The sequence below is a fragment of the Ramularia collo-cygni genome, assembly GCF_900074925.1.
Source record: "Ramularia collo-cygni strain URUG2 genome assembly, contig: RCC_scaffold24, whole genome shotgun sequence".
Lineage (NCBI taxonomy): Eukaryota > Fungi > Ascomycota > Dothideomycetes > Mycosphaerellales > Mycosphaerellaceae > Ramularia > Ramularia collo-cygni.
Genome location: NW_019716278.1, coordinates 66,099 through 79,276, shown reverse-complemented (window position 1 = coordinate 79,276; position 13,178 = coordinate 66,099). Strand labels below are relative to the sequence as shown.

The window sequence follows — 13,178 nt, the reverse complement described above, 5'->3', positions numbered from 1 at the left end:
GTCGTTAGGAATATCGCTAAGGTCTAATATACCGTTTTCTAACTCTTCGTCTAATATTAGGCAAAATAGTATATAATTAATATATAGGCTAGTAGACTACGGCGTATATATTAAAAGCGTCGTTATATAACTAGAAGACTATATCGGATCGATTATACTACTCCTAGATACCTAACTAAACGAGCTATTAGCTATAGGAGTTTCGATACCGCGACTATAGCGGATAGCTACCTATTTAGGTCCTTCGGGTATAGTACGAAGATCGTATATTTTTCGATAGAGGATATAGTAATTATAAGCTATAAGAAGTTTAGTTACCGTAACTTAAGTAATAGGGGAGGAGAAGCGTTTTAAATAGAGACGATTTTCCTTATATAACGCGACTAGACGCTTTATATAGTAAAACATCGCGTTAACCGCGCGTTTTTTATTAAACTAACTATATAAGCTTATTTAGCGTATAAAAAGAATAGATTTGCTCTCTTTAGAATTAGTATATCGTAGTTATAAAGTAGTATAGTAATACTATACGGCTATATATAGCGCTACGAGATAGTTATACTAATTTAGTACGAAAGTGCTACGAGATAGGTAATTTAGCGAGTACGGCCCTTAGACCTTCCGTATAAAGGTAACTAGAGCTTGCTCTAATTAGCTCCTTAAGCGAGGTGGTCTGTGTGCCTAAGACTATATCGCAAGGTAGTGGAGTAATGCGCTAAGCCTAATACGGGCTTGCCTCGTCCGTAGACTCACCGGTTCTCGGTCCTCACATGTCTGCGGGGCTTATGTCTGGAAACGTTGTCTTCGCCGGGGGGGGGCAYCCTGAATGCAACAGCAGCGCATAGAATAAGCGATGGAATTGGTCATCAGTAAAGACATACATATACCTGCATCACAGTCTCTTTCACATCATCTACCCCTCACCCCTTCCCTCACATTCCAGTTATATATATCATGGCTGCTCAGTTGGAACAAACTCTTTCTCAAGCAGTCAAAGACGGCAAGATTCCCCATGCTGTCGTATATGCCACCAACAGAGACGGAAGCCAGCAATATAACTATGCAACTGGTCTCAAGCAATATGGCGTCAACGATGAACCAATTCAAGAGGAGGACGTATTGATGCTGGCTTCGCAGACCAAGCTGCTAGCTACAATTTGCGCACTTCAGGTTGTTGACCAAGGTCTCATTGGTCTGGACGAGGACGTGTCTCCTCACCTGCCTGAATTGGCTGCACAACCTATAATCCTAGGATTTGATGAAAACGACAAGCCCAAACTTGTAGAGCGCAAGAATCCAATTACTTTGAGGTTTGATTCCATTGCTTCGGGAATCCAGTTGTAGCATGTTCCACTGACATTCTTCCAACAGACAACTCCTCGCTCACAGCTCAGGAACTTCGTACGCCTTCTTGCCTGATCTGATCAAGTATGACATTCAGRGAGGGAGGCAACATCCACAAATCACCAATGCGCCGACCATTCTGGAGCGTTGCGATATACCCTTGATCGCCGAGCCGGGTGAGAGTTGGATGTATTCTCTGGGTAGGTGGAAATTGTATAAATCTCTTCCTCGGGCAGCAGACTGACACCCGCAAAAAGGAATCGACTGGGCCGGTCTCTTGGCCGAGCGGCTCACCAACTCCACCCTTGATGAGCTCCTGAAAAAAGGCATATGTCAGCCTCTTGGACTCAAAGGCATGACATTTTGGCCCAAGAAGGACCCCGAGCTCAAGGACAGAGTTACGAGCATCGCCGTACGTACTCCAGAAGGCAAACTGGCGCCGTACACTGAAGACACCATCAACACACACTCAACAGACTGCTTCGGAGGTCATGGCGTCTACGCTCGATTGGGAGATTACATCAAAGTCCTGCAGAGMATCCTGGCGAATGATGGGAAGATTCTCAAGCCAGAGACTGTGGATATGATGTTTGAACCCCAGCTCGGGGAAGGCTCCTCCAAGGCTTTCACTGCATTCAGAGATAACTTCAGTGGAATGCTCATTGGGGAGATGAGCAACGACATGCCTGTCAGTTATGGCCTGGGAGGCATGTTGTTTCTGAAGGACGACGTAGGGCGACGTAAGAAGGGAACCCTCAGCTGGGGAGGACTCGTGAATACCTTCTGGCTGGTTGATAGAGAGGCTGGGCTCGCTTTGACGTTTGGCACGCAGGTCATGCCGCCTGGTGATGCCGAGTGCAAGAAGTTCACCGGGATTGCCGAGAGGGCGATCTATGAGATGTTTGGTGTCAAGTGAGCGAGATCGACCAATGCAGCAGCTTAGATTGGACTGCAGTTCCAGAATGCAAGAGCTTGATGTGTGGCGGCATAACGCACCCATCTTCATGTAGCGTCAAATCTGCGTATTGGGGGTGTATCGTTTGTCTGTCGAGATGAGTGAGTCGGACCCTCATCTTTTCTGGCGTCAGTCAGCCCTCGCCACGAGGTCTCGACCTCGGCGTAGTGCGAGGGCTACTGTACCGCGCAGGATCATATGCACTTGAACCAGGGAACAATGACTGCCTCCGTGATGATCGAGGCGATGATCGAGTCGGCAAGATTAACTCGTCCTCCTCGCCAGCTACTGCAATGCCTGCAAACCAGCATCCATGACATGTCTCGGCATGCAATCGATCCGCATACGCTTCCAGAAATCGAGCACCGATCGGAGAAGTTCGTTCGATCTTGTCCAGAAGGCTATAAAAATTCTGAAGCGTGTCGTAGCTGAGAGTAGGTGACGGGCCTTTTGAGGCAACAGACGATCCCTCCAGATTCGAGCTTGGTGGTGTCAGGAGTGAATGCATGGCTTGTTTGCCATTTTTCCTTGGAGAGCGTCGAGGCGAAGCGCATACAACGTCGGGATGTAGACTATCAGTGAGGCTCGCTCCTGCTTGAGTGGTTTTCATCATTTTCACCATCTTCTCTACCATTCCTTTCCACAACGTCCATGATGCCTCACTCAGCACTTCCGCAGTAGCAATCAGTCTCATTGCAAACTCTACTTCCGCTTCACTTCTGTATGGATATAAGACGTCGTCTTTACTCCGCCGCCCTCCAATAACAACTTCATCGTCCTCCACAGCCAGATCTGCCGGCTGAAAAATGCCTAGCTCGGCATTACAAGCCCACAGTATTTCCTCATTTTGACTCCTGGACGAGTAGCCAACGGTGCCTTGTTCCCAGGACAATCGCTCGGCGACGAGGAACAATTTCCGCTGATGTGCTGATGCTTCTCGGGCTTTCCCACACGACGCGCATACGCCGTCTGCTTCGCCCTGGTTGAAGGCCTGCCATGACGTCTTTGGTAGAAGAGTGAGAGGATATGGCACGCTGTGGAAGTCCTCTCCCACTCTCGAGTCTTTATGCTTGGGATACCTCTTTCGGGGAAGGCTCGCTGTTGGCTTAGGTACGAATCGTTGACGTTTCCGAGAGGGAGACTCGGGCGTGGGAAGATCCCAATCGGCGAGCCTCTTTCGAGACATGTGTTGGCCTGTAGACGAGACAAGACAAGACCAGATGCATTGCTGATTCAACAACTCGAACACGTGTGATACGCGCCGTTCCCATGAGGAAGGTTACGCGAGTCGACCAGCTCGTCCCGAGCTGCATCACATCGGCTGTCGGCTTTCTTCCAACTTGTCTTCAACATCACCTCCGCTTCTTGGCAGTCGGAAGCGATGCATCAACTGAACAGCGTTGCATCTCGGGCTTATGTGATCCGAGAGCTGTCATTTTACGGCTATTTTACAGTCGAAGCTCCCCATCTGTGAGGATGTAGGACAACACATCAGCACCCAACCTTGGTTTATACCGTCTCATCGGGTTCAACATGTCTGCCCCGACTCAATCTACCCCTTTCTCCGTCAATGGGAAGACTGCTATTGTGACGGGAGCTGGCTCTKGTGAGAACCTCACGTCTGAGCGCTGCAAATTGCCGTCTTACGAACAACGCAGGGATCAATCTGTGCTTTGCGAAGCTATTGCTATCGAAGAATTGCAATGTTGTTGTAGCTGATATTTCTCTGCGGCCGGAGGCGGAGAATGTCATCGAAGAGTACTCGTCGAAGGAAAGCAGTCCACGTGCAGTTTTCGTGAAGACCGACGTGACGAACTGGGAACAACTAACGAACATGTTCGATGTCGCGGAAAACGAGTTTGGGGGTGCAGACATTGCAAGTCTCTTGACTCCCCGGCCACGAAGCACGACTTTCAGCTAACGATTGACAAGGTCTGTCCAGGAGCTGGCGTGTTCGAGTAAGCAACTTCCTCGAGCATGTATGGATACGTAGCGCATACTGACTCTCAACAAGGCCACACTGGTCGAACTTTTGGCACCCTCCCGGCTCAGCAGCCTCCAAGGACAAGCTCTTGGGATCCGATGGAATCGGCCATTATGCAACCCTTGACATCAACGTGACACATCCTATCCGAACCACACAGCTAGCCATCTCCCGATGGCTCAATCCATCAGAGGGTAGTAAGACCGGCAAAGTCTCGCCTTCCAATCCCAAGCGAGTGGTTCATATCAGCAGTATCGCTGGCCAAACACCAAGCTTCGTCACCCCTATATATGCAGCGAGCAAGCATGCGATTTCGGGGTTCATCCGCAGCCTGGCTCCTCTGGAAGACCATTTGGGAATCAAAGTCAACGGTGTGGCGCCTGGAATCATCAAGACACCTCTTTGGACAGATCATCCAGAGAAGTTGAGTCTGTTTGATGATTCGCAGGATGAGTGGGTCGAGCCCGAGGAGGTCGCTGAGGCTATGCTGAGATGTTTGGAGGATGATGAGCTCAAAGGGGGCTGGGTGTTGGAGGTCCTCAAGGGTACATCGAGAAACGTCGATGCTACGGATGCTCCCGGTCCAAAGGGTCCTGGAGGAGGGATCAGTAATCCTGCGACTAATATTGCCGAGCTACTATCTTGGCTTGGAACTGACGGTTGGGGCGTGGCGAAGTAGTGAGGAGCTGTACCAGAACGAGAGTGATATGRTTGATCCTCTTCCGAGGTCTCTTTCAAATCAGTCACGACTTGTGTATTACTTTCCGTGTTCTTGGGTAGGAAATTTGATGGAGTTTTTCGGAGTCGCAAGTAGCAAGCGGTATGCCTTTCTGTGAAGGTAGATTCGAGTTGATTTCCCACAGTTCCTGAAAGCTTACTCAACGACACCTGTTCACGACATCAACAGCTCAACTGTGCTAGTTGGAGCAACGAACTTGAGTGCTACTCTCAGTCCTCTCCATGTTGTTACTGGGAGCTTATAACTCACTACCCCAACCCTTACCCTAATAGACATCACCTGGGATAAGTGAGAAGTAGATGGATAGAACAGCCCTCCGACAAGGATATTCTACTTCTAGATTTCCAGCGTATCATCTCATGAAATCATAGCTACGGCTTTGACGAGAGTGAGTGAGATTGCAATATACAAACAATTACGGGGGCCAGACCCGAAGAACGCATGACGGGTCAAAGGCAACCCAGACGTAACCACCGTTTGACTAATTATCGCAATGTTCTGAGCTGCCCATGGCTATGCAAAACCGCTCATCGTATAATATCGGTGCCCCAAGGACGAACAAGCCACCGGGAGTATCACCAAAAAGGGGCAACGGTCAGGCGCTATGACATGTCAACTCAAGCGAAGAGCTTCGTGCTTCGGAGAATATGGCTTCTCGATACAACGGAGATGAATGTGTGGTCTAGTAGACTATAGCCTAGCATCGCCCTCGGTTCATTTAATCGAGAGCAAGATGCCAAGGGGCGTGGGTCAGCTTCTGCTCAATGCCACTGCGATGCGTGAGGGAGTTCTATATGTGTGCACCATTACAACATAGGCACCATTCTTACGATCTTCGAGAGAACAGCGTCTCGGTGTAGCAGAGTGGAATACGTCGCTTGGAGAACTGCACCTTTGCAGTGCTCTCGGCCAGTACATTCGAGAGCAATATGCAATGGGCGTCGGTTCACTTGTCGTCAGCTCGAATCTAAGGCGTGAGAGCTGTACGTGTATCCCTTCACAAGGCTCTTTCCACGACACGTCATATCCGATGATGAACATCTCCAAGATTATGCCCATGGTCACCCTATCCCCTACATCCGGACCAAATTCCGCTCGAGGATCGGCAGTTCCAGAAAATTGACAATAGGGAAAAAAACAGTGGAACCCGCATTGAGAAATATGTACATTGTCAGAAGCAGTTTTAAGCATCTATTGTCACCTTGTGATAGCAAAACTGCTTGCGTCGCTGCGCTGCTTTGTCTTTCTTTTCTTTCATTCCACTTTGACGAACATTTCCCCTGCTCCCGCAAGATGACGCCCGTCATCAACAACACCACCATGGGCGCCGATCGCGGGGCTCCCCAACCCTCACCAACAGCAATGCAATCACAGAGGCCGGTGGGCCCAGCAGCKGCGGCCGCCGCCAAGAAAGCAAGAGATGAGCTGGAGACAGCGGACGCTCCCGTGGCGGATCCCGTTCCGGCAGCCGGTATTTACCTACCTTACTCCCCACGTCAACACCAATAACATTTATTATTGTGGACAATGTCATGACATGCGTCTAACAACATGGCAGGCGATCGCAAACCCACGATGGTGGCCGAGCACCTGGTGGCAGCCAACGAAGACTACCACAACAAGCTGGTCGAACGCGATCAGATCATCGAGCGATTGGAGGCCGAGCTCCGCGTCAAAACGACCGCGATCGACGACGCGAACACCATCAACGCGAATTTACAGAAGGAGGCGAAGCAGTATGAGCTCGAGCTCAAGGAATCTCGGGGAATGTACAAGATTCTGCGCGAAAACGTCAACGCCAAGAAGGCTGGAGAGAGCGAAGCCTACAAGGCACTGGACAAGAAGTACAACAGCACAAAGCTATGCTTCGACGATGCACAGAATGCCCTCGACAAGCAGAACCGCGAACTGGAAGCGTTGAGGAAGGAAAAGGAGGACATGGAACAGGCCATGCGGGGTGTCCACGAAGAACACACGGCACTCATCCAACAGCTCCACAACGCCCAGGCGATGGAGCGAGAGTGTCAGGAGGCCCGCGATTTCGCGAACAGCATCGGCCGCGAGTTTGAGATGGTCTTCTCCGAGATGGGCCGAGAATTGAACGCCGCCACCGTTCTGAGCCACATCCAAGAGCTTCAGACTGCTGCCAGCCAGCCACAGCGCAAAGCCAACCGCAAAGTCTCCATCGCTGACGAGCTGGCTGACCACTCCGACGCCGAGAGCATCGCCGAGAGCTACCACAGCGATGACGAACACCCCCCAAAGCAATCAGCAGCCGTCGAGGCCAACTCCTCTCCTGTCTACGACAAGTTCGATGACCCATTCGATTCAATGACGGAGGAAGAGATCGCCGAGGCAGAACGTGAACTCGAAGCCGAAACAGAAGCCGAAGAGCTTGCAGCCGCTGCAGCCGCTGCAGCCGCTACACCCTCACCCCGAACTGTCGCCAACAACGCCAAAGTTGCCGAAATCCTGACAGAGTATCGGCCTGCCGGTGAATCAACCTCACTGGACGTCCCAGTCCCCAAAGTCAATTTTGAAGAGGAGCTCAGCAAGGTACTGGAGCGCAGCCAAMAGGTCGAAGCCGCACTCGCAATCAAGACCGCCCGGATCGAGGAACTGGAGGCCGCCGCAGCCGCACTCGCAACCAAGGCCGCCCGTGTCGAGGAACTGGAAGCCGCCGAGAAGGAGCGCATCGCCAAGGATTCCCGCACCACTCAGCAGATCGTCACGCTGGAGAAGAGCAACGAAAAGTTACAGGACCGCATTGACGAAAGGCCCTACCTGACCGCAGAGAACACACTGCTCAAGGAGAAGTATTCAGAAGCATACGGCGAGTGCACTGCCTTGATCAAGGCCAAGGATGCCGAGCACAGTATTCGCACAAAGGCCAAGGACGCTCAGATTGCCGCATGGCAGGAGTGCATTAACGAAGCCCAGTCAAACAGCCTCTTGATCGGTCCCTTGGAGCTCAACCCCGTCTACATCGATGTGGTGCGCGAGAAGACCACCCTTGAGTGGTTCCGCGATGCGCCGTTCTGGTGGCAATTCCTTCTGAGCTTGATGCTTCTCTTCCTCTGCATGGGCAACCTCTCCGTCTGGATCGAACGCAATGCTTGGGTGAGTTCGAACGTGTTTGCCATGGACCACATCCGCGCCATGGCCAAGCAAGGCATCCGCGGTCCCAGCGCTGCGACTTTGTGGTTTGAGGAAATGATTGGTTTCGAAAGGACGAGTTTGGGATAAAAGAGATGGCATGAGTAGAGATAGAGATGGTGGAGAGATTTACCCTTGCAGATGACTCGGACATCTGAGATGCCCTTTGATTGAGAAAGGCGGAACACTTGATTGAGAGCGGCTTGATTGATAGCGATGGAACGCTTGGCTGGAGAGCGATGATACCCTTTTGATTGAAAGCGATGATACCCAACGGCAATGGCGCTACTCTTACTTTACACAGTGCTACAGCCAGCACAGAATTCACAGAATATTCACGATTGCATTGCTTCCGTATCAATTCTCTCACTCCATCTTTCATGACCATGATGTTTTATTACTCCGTCGAGGGAACGGAGAAATGAAGCTCGCCGTTTCCCTCGCTTTCACCAATATCACGTCCGTGAACATTCTGGCGGGGCGTGCGTTTGGTTGAGATTATTACCTCGATCGTCATGTCGTCGTTGCAAAGAAGACAAGATCTCTCATCAGGTTAGGCAAGGCAGCATGCTWCAATCCCACCGTCCCCTGCGTATGTATACTGCTTGCCGACTAATCGAAATGCTCCAACACAAATGCTCGATCTCACAACAATGCGCCACACTAGATCTCGGACTGGCAACACCAAAAAGCGGTACAAAGTTCGATCGTGAATACCGTGCTAACTACATCCAGCAAAGAACACGCTTATGCTGCAAAATGGTGTGTCGTTATGCTAAAGGGGAATGAACTCCCGTCAACCGCGTGTCCTCATCTTTGCTACATAAGACAGTAGTTTGAACCAGAAACCGGTCTGCCAATAGCCAGTTGCCCGTCATTGATACATTTGAACATCCCATTTTTGTACTGCGCCGTCCGCCCTATGTCCCAACCGATACAAGAAGGAGAAAATAATCCGACTCCGATGAACCGATGCGCGCTCGCTCCTTCGCCCACAAGGCCAGCCTGAGGTGTTTGGCCAATACTTTTACGTCGTAGATGTAGATAGGGGGGTCGATAAAACAAAGTAGCAAATTTCGCTGGTTGTCGTCGTCGTAAAAGTGTGGCATGTCGATCGATGTAGGAGTGTCATTCAACGCTGCGCAAGGACAACACATGTCAGCTTGAATTCATTTGCTTCATGGTCGATTGTGGTGACGCACTCTGCCTCTTCTGTTGTTACCAGTCATTTGACCTTGAGACATCTGACCCTGGGGGTAGAATTGCGGCATGGGCGCGTATTGCCCATAGCCATTCATGGCCATCATAGGGGTTGGGTAACCTTGTTGCTGATAGCCCATGCCCGGTGGCATCATAGGTGATGCATTCCTGTAAGGGTCGACCAATTGCTGTGCGGGTGACGCTGCCCCGTAGGCCATGCCGTTTGGCACACCATTGCCGGGGCCCATGCCAGGACTACCGAAGAAGCCAGGAGGCCTCTGCATTTGGCCCTGAGCCAACATCGCCTGCTGGTATTGCGCAGGATTAATGGGACTGATGCCGGCATTTGACATGGCTGGGCTGTGAGTGTACTGCTGAGCATAAGGGTCAAAGCTGTTGGAATCAATGCTGACGGTTCGCTGCAGATTGGGTGCCATGGTTGGATCAACCTGGTGACCGTAGCCGTGGCGTGCGTATCCATTCTGACCAGATTCGAGATTGCCTTGGTGGCCATTCGCATGGCGACCCTTGGAGTTCGAGCGGCTCTCGAGACCTGATTGAGCGCCACGCGTGGACAGCCCAACCTCATCCATGAGTCGCTTGTAGCCCTGCGATGGAGTTGCTTTGATGCGCAAGAGAACGTTGCGCACAYTCTCCAAGCATTCTGGGCGAATACTCTCATCCAGGAATGGCGTTGTCAGTACCTTGAAAATCAAGGTCGCGCCGCAAGCCTGGTCGCTAATAATGTCGGTGAGAGTCTGCTCATCGAAGAATAGAGCTTGCAAGATGCTGTCGCGAGCATCTGACTCATTGCGCTGATTGATGATCTTGAGCACGGTCAAGTAAGCAACCTTATGCGTACACAAGTGTACAAGATGAGGAATCAGTCGAGGTGCAAGGACAGACCGGCGCCTTGGAAACGTGCAGGTATCAAGGAACCAGGTCAAGAGCAGGGCGCCGTTCGAGTTGGTCGCAAGCTGAACGCTGTGCAATGCGATTGCGGCCGCCATCAAACGCTTCTGATCGTTCGTAGCGAAGTGACTCTCCAAACAAGCACGCATCGCCCGAGCACCAAAACGGCCTTGAGCAACATCCCATAGCTTGGCCAGCATCGTGTCAAAGATGAAATTGTTAATTGGCGCTTGAAAGCGCAGACAGCACTGCATCACGTAGTTTCCGTATTGATCCAAGAAGAGGCTAACGCCGTGAGGTTTGAGTGCGTCCACGATCATGTTCATCTGATCGGACGTCCTCGCGACATCAATGATCTTCTGTGCGGCCCAGGTACCATTCTTGTGGATTCCAATTTCGGCCAAGTGAGGAGATATCTCGTTCAGCATTGCCTCTTTAGTTTCCTCGGAACAGTGCTCGAACAGCTTCTGCACCACTGTGTTGCCTAGGTAATCTGATGCCAATTCTGCGACCTCTGGCAGCATTTCCATGGCAATGCTCTCAATCTCCATCGGACTGCAAGAATTGTTGTCGATACGCTTGCGGATCTCGCGCAGACGCGGCGCGTCATGCACGCGGTTGTGGTTTGGCTCGGAAATTATTGGGATCTCATCTTGATATTCCTTCCAGCCCATGGCACTCTCCAATGCTGCAGCAATGCGAGCTTGATCATCAGAGGTCGCACCAAACTCTTGAACAATGCTGTTGATCTCATCGCGGAGTTCGAGCAAATTAGGAGTGGCGAGTGCAGCAGCGGCAGTTTCCGCGTTGATGTTTCCGCCAGTTTGAGCACCATCAAGACGACTCTTCGACACGAACGGATCTGGGCTTGGAGACGCATACGCACCATGAGCTCCAGGCGTGTTGGATGCGCTCTGCTCTTTTGCAAAACCAATCCTAATTGGACCACACCCTGGGAAGATTTCTTTGCCATTGCACTGTGCCTTGGCGGCAATGGCGCTTTGCATATTCTCAAAGTTCACGAATCCACAGCTCTTGTGAGTCAAAACTCTGGCAAACTCAATTGGACCGAATTGGTTGAATATGACATTGAGCGATGTGACGGTGGTCGAGGACGGAATGTTGCCTAGCCAGAGTGCCCTGGTTGGCGATTCGAGACTTCCGACATCCATGCCTCCTTCGTAGGATGCTTTCGCGTGCAAATTCATGTTCTGCACGGCGGCTGCCAGTCCGCCGAATTCCGAACCATCGTTACTCTGAAGGTCTGCCGCCGTCATGCTGTTGTCCAGACGAGACGGCATTGGCATGTAGTTGCGAAGTACACGAGAAGAAGGAGAGTCAAGAACGCCGGCAGTACGGGCTCTCGGTCTGTTCGCACTAGCGAAGTTTGCAAATGCTTGCACATCCAAGTTGTGCTGCCGAACAGCCTCGTGGATTGCAGCAGCCTGCGCAACGGAGGCAGGATCAGTGGGCGTGGCAGTGCCGGAGTACAGCTGCTGCTGGAGCTGCTCGTACGGATCCATTTCGTCCGTTTCACCGTCTGCATACTTCTCTTTCGCGTTGACCGAGTATGATCGGAAGCGGTTCGCAGTATTTTTGCTGTTGTAGGCGTTCAGGGCAGCCAGATCGGCAATGCTTACACCTGCACTCAATCCTTGTTGACTCAGGAGCATGTCCATGTCTGCTCTTGACAAATTGTTCATCCCAGTGGAAGGAGTGTCCACTAGGCCCAGGTAGTCCAAAGTTCTTACATCGTTGTCCGCAGGAGATGCATTCGGCGAAGATGGTCCCTCAGATGACCTGATACTTTGCAGCGTGCTTGCCCGATCTCTTCCAGCAAGCCAGTTGCTCGCAAACAGAGAATTGCCATACCCAAATGGATTCTGTGTGGTGGACGAAGAGGTGTTGATAAGTCCGCGTTGTGGCATTGACCCAGCTCTTAGACGAGACAGCAAGGCGGCGCTGCTGCTTGCGGGCGGTGCGCCGGAGTTGGCCTGCTGTTCCGCGTGAGAAGGCGAGCCAGGGCCGGGATATGGACTGGTCGAGGGCGTCGCTCGGTTCGACTTGTTGGCAGAGCTGGAGAGAGGCCCCATGGCTGGGAAACGGGAGGGAACGGTGCCTGCACGAGTGCGACGTGTGGCGGAGCTCGAGGCTGAGAGGTCGTTGGGACTGCCGCTGCTCGCCTGACCAGCTTCGACGTTGAAGTCTGGAAAGCTGTCGCTGCCGGGTGACTCGGGAATCGTTTCTCGAAGGGGCGTCGAGTGTCCACTTCCAGAGGTCGGAGGTCCTCCCCAGATCTGCGGCGACAGCCCTTCCTGCTGCTGTATCTCACGCGCACTGCCGACTCGTTAGTTCTCTCGATCAGCAGCGTGCCAGCAACGGCGTCACTTACCGTTTGGGGAAAAGCCGACTGCCGTATTCCTTGCTGGGAGAGCCAGTCCGTCCCGTGCCAACTTGATTACCACTGTTTCCTATGCCATTGCCCAGCGGGTACCTAAGTCCTGATCCTGCAGGCGGTTCGATGGGGGAGTTGGCCTGGGAAGCGTTGGCCGAGCGGGACTGCATGTTGAGTTGCGGGAGGCCCTCGAGATTGAGGTGATAGTCTGGGCGAGTTCCAGATGCCATTATTGATTAGGTTTGCCTTGACTCGATCAAAAAGAGTGTAATTGATGGAACTGTACGACTGCCCAACAGTCTAGGATGAATCGACTTGTGATGACTGCCCGCTCAAGTCCTGCTTGTCAAGCAACCCGCCGAACAAGAAAGGTGCAGTGGCGGTGATGTCGTGCCGCTCTCTGACCAGTGTTACGGCGATGTGTTCGTGAGGGCGGGARGTGGCACCTCGCGGAGCGTCTCCGAAGCGGAGCTCTCCTATTCGGGCAGGATTG

General features: G+C 52.0%; 5 protein-coding genes; 3 read left to right on the top strand and 2 right to left on the bottom strand.

Moving 5' to 3' along the window:
• Positions 1–954: 954 nt before the first annotated feature.
• Positions 955–2,260, top strand: RCC_10700 (related to transesterase; the record flags this gene model as incomplete). XM_023775926.1 has 3 exons in its annotated part: positions 955–1,310; positions 1,372–1,544; positions 1,602–2,260. 3 exons carry the CDS (start codon positions 955–957, stop codon positions 2,258–2,260), a joined length of 1,188 nt encoding a protein of 395 aa, XP_023631694.1.
• A 172-nt stretch (positions 2,261–2,432) lies between these two features.
• RCC_10699 (uncharacterized protein) lies at positions 2,433–3,485 on the bottom strand (the record flags this gene model as incomplete). Its single annotated transcript, XM_023775925.1, has 1 exon — positions 2,433–3,485. The coding sequence occupies one exon, from the start codon at positions 3,483–3,485 to the stop codon at positions 2,433–2,435; it is 1,053 nt and encodes a 350-aa protein (XP_023631693.1).
• A 648-nt stretch (positions 3,486–4,133) lies between these two features.
• On the top strand, positions 4,134–4,962 carry RCC_10698 (related to 15-hydroxyprostaglandin dehydrogenase; the record flags this gene model as incomplete). XM_023775924.1 has 3 exons in its annotated part: positions 4,134–4,179; positions 4,242–4,257; positions 4,314–4,962. 3 exons carry the CDS (start codon positions 4,134–4,136, stop codon positions 4,960–4,962), a joined length of 711 nt encoding a protein of 236 aa, XP_023631692.1.
• Positions 4,963–6,573: 1,611 nt separating this feature from the next.
• RCC_10697 (uncharacterized protein) lies at positions 6,574–8,268 on the top strand (the record flags this gene model as incomplete). The annotated part of the gene is made up of 1 exon (XM_023775923.1): positions 6,574–8,268. One exon carries the CDS (start codon positions 6,574–6,576, stop codon positions 8,266–8,268), a length of 1,695 nt encoding a protein of 564 aa, XP_023631691.1.
• Positions 8,269–9,310: 1,042 nt separating this feature from the next.
• RCC_10696 (related to RNA binding protein Jsn1) lies at positions 9,311–12,915 on the bottom strand (the record flags this gene model as incomplete). XM_023775922.1 has 3 exons in its annotated part: positions 9,311–9,316; positions 9,381–12,627; positions 12,683–12,915. 3 exons carry the CDS (start codon positions 12,913–12,915, stop codon positions 9,311–9,313), a joined length of 3,486 nt encoding a protein of 1,161 aa, XP_023631690.1.
• Between the last annotated feature and the right edge of the window lie 263 nt (positions 12,916–13,178).